Source organism: Microcebus murinus, chromosome 4 (genome assembly GCF_040939455.1).
Source record: "Microcebus murinus isolate Inina chromosome 4, M.murinus_Inina_mat1.0, whole genome shotgun sequence".
NCBI lineage: Eukaryota > Metazoa > Chordata > Mammalia > Primates > Cheirogaleidae > Microcebus > Microcebus murinus.
In genome coordinates this window covers 8,037,875-8,048,699 of record NC_134107.1, presented here as the reverse complement: position 1 = coordinate 8,048,699, position 10,825 = coordinate 8,037,875, and the positions used below count along the sequence as shown (strand labels likewise).

Here is a 10,825-nt window from a genome sequence, read left to right as displayed (position 1 = left end):
GCCGGCCGGGGGCGGCGCTCGGCGGCGCGGAGAGCCAGTCCGGGGACCGACGGGGCATCTTCACGGACTAAGTCCCGACGGGGGTCAGATACAAGTGGACGGGGCCTGTCAGGGCCACAGAGTAGGGCTGCGGTAAAGAGAAAAGAGACGAGATGGAGAGGAGACGGCGATGAGAAGGGAGGGCAGGGGAGGGGAGGGGAGCGCTGGAGCGGGCAGAGGCTGGCACGGGCTGTCCCCGGGCTGGGTGGCGGCAGAACCGGCTGGGGCACACCGCCCCGAGCCCCGCCCTTGGATGGAGTCCTGCGCTCCCTCCACCGCCCCCCACACCCAGGCCTGCCTGCGTCCCAGCCGGGGCACTCTGCCCTACCGCACACTCTCCCAGAAAGGCCCTCTGGGCCAGGGTCTCCAGACATCTGTGGAGTCCCCTCCTCACCTCTCCTGTCCTGGAGGCCTGCACACGGGAGGGAAGGGATGTCTATGAGATCCACCCTGCCCATCCACACCCAGGCCAGCCGCTCACAGTCTCCCCAGGACACACGTATATGCCCAGGTGAACCCACCCAAACACCCACAGAAGCACACCCCAAGGGCCCTGGGTCACAGCTACAGACCCCCCTAGAGACTCACACCGTCTCCTGGAGTGCACTCCTAGCTCTGCCGTGGGGCCAGGGCGGCACCTCCCCTTCCTGATCTGAAGCTCACTTTCCTCCTGCCTCAGGTGGGGCGGGCTCCCTCTCCCAGGGCAGGGCGAGCACCTGGCACAGGTGGGCTATTGTCACCATTCCTCCACCTCACTCCCCACACTCACACCCTCTCCCTGCTTGTCTCCCTGTCCCCGCTGTCCTTGAGAGCCCCCTGGCCTGGGGGAGGGTACTGAGGCGCCCATGGCACTTGTGGGGACAGAGGTGGCAGCTTTTGGACCCTTTCTGCTACTACAGACAGAGCAGCCTATGGGGACACACAGCTGTCTATCACTGGAAGTGTTCAGGGAGGGGAAATGACCCAACTAGGGTCCCCCAAGCCAGCCCACATTCCCCAGCACAGCCCTCCCTGCTGGGGCTCCCACAGTGAAGCGCAGACGCCCGGAAGGTCCGTTCCCTGGCTGTGTGGGTGGCCCAAGCTCACTAGTGATCCCACTGTGGGGCAGGGTGGGTATGGCTGTCACCCCTAGAGCATGAACTTTGACATGTGATAAGCTACACAGCCTCTGGGGACTCAGTTTTCTCATCTTCAAATGGGGACGACAGTGAGTGCATGCTTAGTCCAGGCTTGGCTGGGCAGGGCGCCTGCCAGTGGCGCTAGTCTGGTTGTATCAACAAGTATTTCTTGTTTTCTCTTCTTGCTATGTTGCCCAGGCTGGTCTTGAACTCCTGGCTTCAAGCAATCCTCCCCTCTGGGACTCTAGGCGTGAGTGAAGAGTGCAAGTGTTCCATGCCTTGTCCCAGGTGCTATGCAGGGGGCTGTATGTGTGCAGTGTCACTTAAACACTCCACACTAGGAGGTAGCAGCTATGATTGTTTGCCTTTTACACACGAGGAAAGCGAGGCTCAAAGATGTGGTGTGACTTGCCCAAGGTCATGCAGGTGGCGGGAGTCAGAGCTGGGGTCTTCCTTCTGCTAGGATGAGTGCAAACCCACGCAGCGAGCACTGCAGTTCTGTGCCTGCTCCCAGGCCACCTCGGCTGGGCACCAGCTGCACTGGCTTTTGCCTTGTGGACAAAGGGAGGAAAATGAGGGTCGAGGAACTGCAGCCCAGTACCTGGGCCCTTGGACTTGGGGGAGGCAGGTGCCAGGGGGATCCTACTCTGTCCTTGCCAGGATACCCTGGACATCACCTGAGGCTGGGCTGAGCCAGGTCGGGGTGGGGTGAGAAGCTATGCTTCCACTGCTACCCAGCTGGACTGAGGACTCATCATCGTAATAGTGTGACTGGTAGGACGCTCTTGAGGCTGGGCAGAGCTATCGTCCCACCGTCTGTAGGAGGAGACTGAGGCTCAGAAACGGCAAGAGGGCCTTCCCATGCAGGGACTTTGCAGGGAGCCCAAGTTTGGCCTCTGAGAGCCCAGAACAGTTCGGGCATGGCGGGGGCAGTGAAGGCTGGAGCCTGTGGGTCCTCCCTGATCCATGGTGGGGCTCCACAGGCTCTGCCGCTCCTTTGTGTGCCCCCCACTCGCGTCCACTCTACACCCCCACTCCGATGCAGGCTGACGGACGTTTCCGGGTGCCATCCCAGCGTCAGTGGCAAATGCTCTTGGATGTATCACATCCCTTTCTGAGCCCCTTTCCAGTCAGGTTTGTAGGGAGCTTCTGGGTTCACTGAGTACCTGGGCGAGAGGTCACCGCCCACTCTGCCACACCGTGCACTGTGGCAGGACTGCATCTTGCCTAAGAGCAGTATCGTTCCCCAACTGGTGCAAAGGTGTCGGGGCTGGCGCGGCCCTGCGGAGGAGGACCTCTGAGAACGTGTGCTCGAAAGGGAGCTTGTCCTCTTCTGGCCTGAGCTGTCAGTTCAGGCTCCTGTGTTCCGTTGACAATGGAACCTGCAGAAGAGCTGCCCAGAAAATACCTCCCTGAGTAGGAGAAAGGCAGTGATCAGCCCCAGCTGGATGGGGCCCTGCTGGAGACCACCTGCTCCCTAACTCTGTCTCCGTGGTGAGCCACTGCCATTGTGCCCCCAGCTTGCCCCAGCCTCGTGACAGATTCTCAGGCCCAGGGCTGAGGCTGCTGCATTTCTTGTGCTCCTATTTTCCCAGCAGAAGAGCTGAACTGTGGAGGGCAGGGAGCTTCCAAGCAGCCCCCAGGGCCAAGTGCCCTGGCCACCCTACCTGCTGCAGTGCCTGAGATTCCACCGTCAGACTCCTATAAGGCTAAGACGTTGTCTAGAAGGCACAGAGCCCTGCATCCTCACAGCACTGTGCCCCTGCTGTGGCCTCAGGCAGGGTACTGGGCTCACTGAGCCTCCATCTCTCTAACAAGGCTATCAGGGCCACCTGCAGAGGAGGAGAGGGGTCTGAGAAAAGGTTTTATAAATTACAGCTAAGTGGATGATTATGAAGCTACAGGTACCCCATGGCAGGGGAGGAGGGAGGGAAGGAAGGCTCTGGAAGCTCTCTTTAACTCACAAGAGCCCAGCTGCCCACACTCAGGGTCTAACAGAGAATGGTGGGGGTGGGAGCAGGAGAGGGCACCCCCAGGAGGGCACGCTGAGGTGGGTGCCCAGTAGGGAAGCGGGTTCATGGGCTGCCAGTGGTGGGGGCAGGGGTGAACCTTGGTCTGCCACGGACAGTGAGCTTTGCCAAGTTCCCTCCCCTCCCGAACCTCAGTTTCCCCCCAGGAAACTCCAGATACAAATGGATCCCATGATCCCCTCCTCCAGGTGGTCGACTCCTCGGGATTGGGACAGCTCTGCTCTGGCCCCAGGGCCTGACCAGGCCCATAGCAGGTGCCGCATGAACGTGAGTGCATTTCTGCAGCCCGTGGCCCTGTCACTACAACATTCCAAATCCAGACTCTGACGCGGCCAGGGCAATGCTTCAGCACAGCCACTGGGACGGGCAGATTGAACACTCCCCTGACGGTCCACCGTGGACCCTCGGCCTCCGAGACGTCTGCTCTCCGTGCTCCCTGCGGGAAGGGAGGGGGGCGCCCAGGAACAGGCACTGTGGGGACGCAGCTGCATCGGAACCAGCCCCGTTGTCCCGGCGATGGTTCGCGCTCCAGGCACCCACGGAGGCAATTAGTGAGTGTGGGAGGAGGTTTCCATGGTGGCCATCCCGAAGGAGCGCCTCCAGGGCTTGGGGGAGCAAGGGCCAGCGGGACCTTTCTCCTTTGTCCTGGGCACACTAGGCCTTTGTCTTTGCCTGACTCTCTTTGACAGATGTGATCAGGACCATGGTGGGGTGGACTTGGATTAGAGTCCCCCACCCTGGGGAGTCCCCCACCCTGGGGAGGCCTGAACCAGTCTGGGGGGCAGGGAGGGAGGGGCCGGCATCCACTGGGGAGCCCTCCTCCCATAGGTGCGAGAGCCTCCCCTGTCCCTAGGAGGCTGGGCGAGGCAGCACCCGGCTCCTGGGCTGGTAAACACCTTCCCCAGCAGCCAGTGGGCAGCCCTGGTGTGTCCCCAGGGCGGGGCTGGGAGGGTGGGGCAGGGGAGGAGGGGCAGGGGCCTCTCGTCTAGGGTTGGGTGGAGGGTGTTAGATCCAATTCAGTCCAGGCCTCTGCTCAGTCAGACTTTATTCCAGGAGCTCTTTGGGGTCCCTCGGCCCAGCGGCCGCCTCTCCGTCCCACTCCCTGGGTGCTGGCCTGGGTGCGTGTGAGGGTCCAGGCACCAGGACAGCTTCACCGGCAGGTAGCTGGCTTGGGTCCACACAGCCCCACTCTGGGATCTTCCTTCATCTCTGTGCCTGACACAGTTTGTGACATGGGGGCTCCTCCTGCACCGCCAGGCCTTGCTGGGGAGGGGCCGAGCCCCCAGCCCCCAGCGGTAAAGTGCAGTGCCCATTTGCAGGGCTGGCCACGCAGGAGATCAGGACGCCGGAATCCATGGGACCCTCAGAAGCGGGTGTCCAGGAAGGAGGCAGAGCCTCGATGGGACCTGGGGGGACCCTCAATGGGGGGCCCCCGGGCCCGAGTCAGGAGCCCATGGAAAGTCTTGCCGCGGGTCTGGGGTTTGCGCCGTGGTGGCCGCGGCTCCTCCGGGGGCTGCACCACAATTCGGGGCACTTCAGGCTTGGCGCCCCTTCGCGCCCCTGCCAGCTGCTGGGCCTCAAAGACGGCCTGAGCCCCAGCAAGGCGGGCCTGTGGCTGAGGGGGTGGCCCAGGCGCTGACTCAGGCAGCTGGGCCAGCTGGACTCTGATTTCCCGCTGCAGGTCCCGCTCAGACAGGGCCACGCCATGCACCTGTGGGGAGCAGCTGGTGCTGAGTTTGTCCGGACTTGGGAAGGGCAGGGGGTGGGGACAGGAAACCATGATGTCCCCATGGGGCGGGCAGTACACAGCCCCAGGAAGTGGCTGAGGGCTGAGGGGCTGATAGACAGCCTCGCTGGGGGAACACAGAAAGGCACTTGAAGCCTGGGGTTTTCGTGTTTTCTGCAGCTCAGAGGACAGGAACTGAGCCCCAGTTCTCACTTTGGCTCCCCACTCTGGGACTCAGCTTCCCCTGCTGTGCAGCAGGGCCTGGGCCATTGCAGGGGGCAGGGAGGGAGCACCCACCTGGGACATGAAGACCTCCTCCTGCAGCTGGGTGGGAGGGATGGCTCGAAGGGCGCCGAGCGTCTCCAGGAGCCCTGGGCAGGCCCCGCGCTGCTCGGCGGTGCCCAGTGCCAGGCGCACCAGCGTCAGCCCCACTCGGAACAGCACCTTGGCACCTGCAGGCCGGGGCTCACTCACCAGGAGGCCCGCCATGTCCAGCCCCTCCTCAAGTCTATATCTGAACCTGCCCCTGCCCCCAGCCCAAGCCAGGAGCAATGAGGGAAGATGGGCTTGGACTTGGCGGGGCGCAGGGCCCTGCACTGGCCACATCAGTCTCAGGGCTCCTGACAACCTCGCACCAGCCTTCCGGCCTCAGCCTTCTTGTCTCCACGAAGAAAGATCAGGCTGGTGCTCTTTAAGGCCTTTCGGCTTGGATCTGTGACGCTCTGATTCTGGAAAGATTCTAGGCAGAGTTTCTCACCCCTGGGCCAAGAGCATATGCTTGTGTGTGTGCACACTCCCCACGGCGTGACCTTGAGCCAGTCCTGGAGCCTCAAAATCCCTTCCTGGCAACCTCTGATCTGCTGAGAGGAGCAGCCAGGGGACCAGTGAGGCCTGGTGACAACTGTGACTTGTGAAGGGGCAATCTGGTGTCTTCGAAGATATTTAAGGGAGCCCGCACAGGGCTTATCCTCAGATGGAGCTGATCAGGCCCTGCCCAGCTCTGCCCAGCCCTGCCCTCAGGTCCAAGGCTGGAGGGGAGGTGACCCATGGATGGCCACTTGGACACCTGTGGCCAGAGCTCTAAGCCAGCTGGTGGTCCTCCGCTCTGTGTGTGTGTGTGTGTGTGTGTGTTATGGGGATGGGGTTTGGGGGGTTGGCCTGAAGCCCACAGGCACGCAGTAGGTAGGTGCTCAGTGAATGTACTGGTTTATTTCTACCATCGTTTCAGGTACAACCTCTGGGTGTCACACAGAAAACAGTGCAGGCGGGTTGCTGGTGGGAGGCACTGAGGCAGGGCCCGGGGACCAGCTCGGGCCTGCCTGACTCCCCTCCTGCTCTTGGCCTGGCCCAGCGCCCCCTCTCTGGCTTTGCCTCCCCACACCCTCCCTCCTGTGTCCCTCCGCTGTAGCCTGGCCCTGGGGACAGCAGCATTCCTGGCTCCAGGCCTCCTCCACGGAGCAGCCAGGCAGCTTTGAAACAGCAGTCCCCTCCTGCCGCTCCCCTCGCACTCTGTCACATCCCTCGTTTCATTTTCCCCATGGCACTTATGACAATCTATAAATATCTTATTAATTTGGTTACTGTCGCCTCCCATTCCCACCCGCGCTGGAAGGAAGGTCTTGCTGGCGCAGATGCTCCCTGTCGCCAGGGCTTGGCCTCCTCCCAGGGCCCCAGCCTGGCCCAGTCCCAGCGCTCAGGCCTCCCCGGCCGCCCGCCCCGCCCCAGGCAGCGCCAGTCCTGCCTCTGGCGCCCCGCATCACAGGGCCCGGCCAACGCCTTCCGCACGCCTGGCCCTGAGGTGCGAGGCCCCCAAAGCGCCAGGAGTGACAGTGGCAGGGCGAGCAAAGCCCCACCGTGTGCGCGCCCAGGCCCCGTCCCGTGCTCACCCTCGCTGAGGAAGGCGTCCCAGACGCGCAGCACCGTGGGGAAGGGCAGGGAGCGCGCGAAGAGGCACAGGAACCACTCGGGCAGGTAGAGCAGGGGCCCGACGCCCACCTGCTGCAGGTGCTTGTGCACGCGCGGGAGCTGCCGCCGCAGCAGGGCCATGAACACCTCGGCGTCCAGCCGCACAGCCTCCTGTGGCCGCGTCCATGAGCTTGGAGGCCAGCGGCGCCCAGCACGGCCACCCCCCACCCCCCAGTTTTCTGCCGCCACCCGCATGCCAGGCCCCTTCCCCCCTTCCTCCAGCCCCCATCCGGCCTCTCACCATGTGGGGGCCGTAGTAGCCGGGGAGGTAGACCTCACAGATCTGCACCAGGCACCAGAAGGCCTCCTGGGGACAGGGCACAGGCCTGTAGTGCCCACCAAGGAAGGGACCACGGGAGGGAAGGCAGGACGGGCAAAGGGGGTGGGGGAGGGCCTGGGCACAGCCAGGAGCCTAGACTCAGTGCCCCCCCAACCTGCCCAGTGCCTGTGGGGGCTTTCCAAAAGCCAGGGCCTGCTCATGGGCTTAGGGGGTTGGAAGTCACAGGGATCGGGGCATTGGATTTGAGGGCCTCAGGGCTGGGGCTCATTGGGCAAGGGTTGGCAGGGTCCCAAAGTTCAAGTCCTGGGTTCCTGGGGCCATTGGGGTCAGGGGTCAGAGTCCCAGGGTTCAGAATCAGTAGTCTGGAGTCAAGTCACTGATGAATATCCAGACTCCTTGGCCACTGGGGTAAGGGGTGAGGTCAAGGTCCCAGGCTCCGGGAGTGAAGGTTGTGAGGCTTGAAGGTCACTGAGGTTGGTGGTCATGAGGCTCTGGGTCACTGGGACAGGGTCCAGGAATCAAAGATCCTAGGTCCCTGAAGCCAGAGCTTGTGGGGTTGGGGATCCCTGGGGGCCTAGGGTTCAGGGTTTGGGGACTCAGCTTCCTGGAGCAGGTCCTGGTCACTCACCTCTGGGGGCAGGTGCATGAGCAGCACAGCAGCCACGGGACCCTGGGCCTGGCAGTAGCCCTGTTCTGGTCGATACAGGGTGTAGGCCTTGAGTACCTGCAGGAGCCCCTGCTGCCTGTGCCAGAAGACCCCATTAGGGGCTAGTTCTCCGGGCATCCCTTCCCCACTCTCTGGGGGCCTCTGCCCAGGCCCCAGCCTCCCAGGGCCTTGCTGGGTCCCCTGAGATGCAAGGCTGTAACACGGGACGGGGGAGACTGGGCCCAAATACCCAGTGGGGCATGGGGGTCCCTGGGCACCACTGGCTTCGTACCCATGGCCCTGGGGTGACACAAACATCTCGTGCAGAGGGAACTGACGATGCAGGTCCCTGCCAATGGTCTCCATCCACTGTGGGTCTCCCGGGGCCTCTGCCAGCTTCTGTGGGTGGGCGGGCAGGAAGGTGGGTGTGAGGGATCAGTATGGGGGGGCTCTGGGAAGGGGAGGTGGGACCCCTGCCCACTCCCTCACCTGGTAGGTGCCAGGGCTGTTCTTCTGACACACATGGGCCCCACACAGCAGGGGCCAGCAGCGGGCCCGCAGGGCCGAGGGGATGCCTTTGCGACACTGCATCTTTACCTGTGGGGAGTGCCGGGAAGCTCCCTACTTCAGCCCCATTGGCTCCTGCTGGCAGGCGCCACTCTGGGTGGCAGGGAGCAAAAGTGTGGGCCCGGGAGGAAATGAGCCTAGGAGGCCTGGGCGGGGCCCCTCTCCCTCTCACCTTCTTGTAACGCCGTGACATGGTTTTCTCCCAGTGTGAGGTCATCTCTACCCACTTCATCTCCCGTTGGCGGATTAGGTCTGCAGGGGGGTGACCTGGCCTGGCAGCACATGGAACAGATACCCAGGTGCTGGGCAGCTGTTTTTACCTTCAGCCCATACCTGCCACCCTCCATGCTACCCAAGTGAGCCCACCTCCTGGCCCTTGGGATTTCTGGGGAGCCCTGTGGAGTGACCTGTGACCCAGGAGCTGCTAGTGGTTGTCATGGGGACAGGAAAGGATGTGGCTCCAATGTGGGCAGAAACAGGACTGAAGGAGTGAGTGGGTGTGTGTTGGGGGTGGGGCTGGTTGGCTGTCACCAAGGACAAGGACACAGACAATTCATAGAGCCCTGGACTAGAAGCTAGGAGTCCTAAATTTGAGTCTGGTTCTGCCCCTGATTTGCTGTGTGACCTGGGGCAAGTTTCTGTCAGTATCTGGGCTTGTTTTCCTTTCTGTACCTTGGGGAGGAGAGGGGAGGAGGTATGGGTTCTATGATTTGGACCTGGGATTCCTGGGCCCAAAATTAAAAGGGAAAGGAAGCCCAGCCCCAGAAGAGGATGCAAACCCTTGGAGGTTGGGGATCAGAGACATACAGAGACACCCCCTTCCAGCCCCCAGTCCTTCCTACCTTAAGATGCTGCCTGGAGCCTGAGGAGGGTGATACTGGCTGAGTCCCCAGCCCAGTCCCTACTGCCAGACCCTTCCCAGGCTCCTGAAGTTGGGCCTCACTCCAAAATTCAGCTCTCAGACCCCATCCTTAATACCGGCATCCCGCCCGCCCCACCCCTGCCCCACTTACCCTGGCTCTGCTGAGCTGCCCCCAATGAAGCCATAGCGGTCAGCCTGGCGATACGGGCCGGGCCCACTCAGCTCAGAGTCGGATCCCAAAGAGCTGGAGTCATCCTGTAGCTCAGAAGGCTGCACCAGGTCCTCCCCCAGGGCCTGGGCCATGGTGCCCAGACTTTGGATGCCACAGGCTGAGAAACATGGGGAGACCCGGTGTGAAGGGCCACTCCTGGCCAGCCTGGGGGCTGCATTCCCATCCAGCCAGTTCCCAGCCCCAGCCTGGCTGGGGGGGTCAGACGAGGAAGGCTTCAGTGTATCTAATCTAGCCCCCAAGTGTCCTCTTTTATTGGGGTGGAGGGCTAGACCCTGCAGTGACAGAAAGGCCAGGCCCAGCCCGTCCCCATCAGCCCAGCTCACCTCCCCGCAGCACCTCACCTCCTCCTCTCACTTCCTCCTCACACACAGCTTCAGCAACCAGCTGGGGGCCCCTCCCTAGTGGGGGGGGTTACCCTTTCCTCTGAGGCTCTTCCTGCCTGCCCCAGTGCCCCTGAGCCATGGGCTCCTCCCACCCTCCCCTTGGGCAGCTTCGGGCTTCGGATCCTGTGCTGGGTGTGATGGTCCAAGGCCTGCCAGAGGTAGTGAGGCCAGGCCACCTCCATTTTCGAGAATACTGGTGTGTAAAGCACCCAACTCAGGGTTTCAATAAGAATTATGGTTTATTTAAAATAATGGGCCAGGCTCGGTGGCTCACGCCTGTAATCCTAGCACTCTGGGAGGCCAAGGCGGGCTAATTGCTCGAGGTCAGCATTTCGAAACCAGCCTGAGCAAGAGCGAGACCCCGTCTCTACTATAAATAGAAAGAAATTAAGTGGCCAACTAATATATATAGAAAAAAATTAGCCAGGCATGGTGGCGCATGCCTGTAGTCCCAGCTACTCAGGAGGCTGAGGCAGGAGGATTGCTTGAGCCCAGGAGTTTGAGGTTGCTGTGAGCTAGGCTGACGCCACAGCACTCACTTTAGCCTGGGCAACAAAACGAGACTCTGTCTCAAAAAAAAAAATAAAATAATGTTTGCTCTTTACAAAGTCACACTTTTAACATGCGCACAATGCAATATGATTACGTTACTCAAAAGGTAATTATGGGACTTACAAGAAAATATTAATTTAGTAGGCCCCAAGGCAGTGTGGACCAAAATGCACTCAGCCTTCTGGGGACTACAGCGACCCAGGAGGAAGGCATCTTCCTGGAACGTGAGGTCTTGACAAGCCATTGCTATCTGTGAGCCTCAGTTTCCTTTTCTGCACTTCGAAGACTTCATCTGTAGCGTTTGAGGAGACGATACTATGCTCACACCACCATCTTACCCAGAGCAGGGGTGGGAAGGACTATTTAGTGCTTGAAAGAGAAAAACAACTTCTATAGTACTTCCGGTCCCATACCCTCAGAACGGG

At 61.5% G+C, this 10,825-nt stretch overlaps 1 protein-coding gene across 3 annotated transcripts; it reads right to left on the bottom strand.

The window, feature by feature from the left end:
- Nucleotides 1–4,214: 4,214 nt before the first annotated feature.
- Nucleotides 4,215–9,859, bottom strand: TBC1D10C (TBC1 domain family member 10C). 3 transcript variants are annotated; one of them, XM_012757545.2, is made up of 10 exons: nt 9,807–9,859; nt 9,385–9,562; nt 8,544–8,643; nt 8,294–8,401; nt 8,097–8,203; nt 7,787–7,901; nt 7,120–7,185; nt 6,800–6,989; nt 5,211–5,365; nt 4,215–4,898 (listed from the first exon to the last, which is right to left on the bottom strand). In XM_012757545.2, the coding sequence occupies exons 2-10, from the start codon at nt 9,534–9,536 to the stop codon at nt 4,551–4,553; spliced, it is 1,341 nt and encodes a 446-aa protein (XP_012612999.1). In that variant the 5' UTR covers nt 9,537–9,562; nt 9,807–9,859; the 3' UTR covers nt 4,215–4,550. The 3 variants fall into 3 exon arrangements, with proteins under 3 accessions (XP_012612999.1, XP_012612997.1, XP_075857788.1); XM_012757543.2 differs by having other exon boundaries at nt 9,789–9,834; XM_076001673.1 differs by having other exon boundaries at nt 6,800–6,938; nt 9,789–9,834.
- Nucleotides 9,860–10,825: the final 966 nt, after the last annotated feature.

Bases quoted from the DNA above. Each gene is read 5' to 3' on its own strand.
- TBC1D10C (XM_012757545.2), bottom strand. From the start codon at position 9,536: ATGGCCCAGGCCCTGGGGGAGGACCTGGTGCAGCCTTCTGAGCTACAG. The intron at 8,402-8,543 runs GTGAGAGGGAGA...CACTCCCCACAG, and splicing joins TGTCACGGCGTTACAAGAAG to GTAAAGATGCAGTGTCGCAA. The intron at 7,186-7,786 runs GTGAGTGACCAG...CCCTGTCCCCAG, and splicing joins TCATGCACCTGCCCCCAGAG to GAGGCCTTCTGGTGCCTGGT.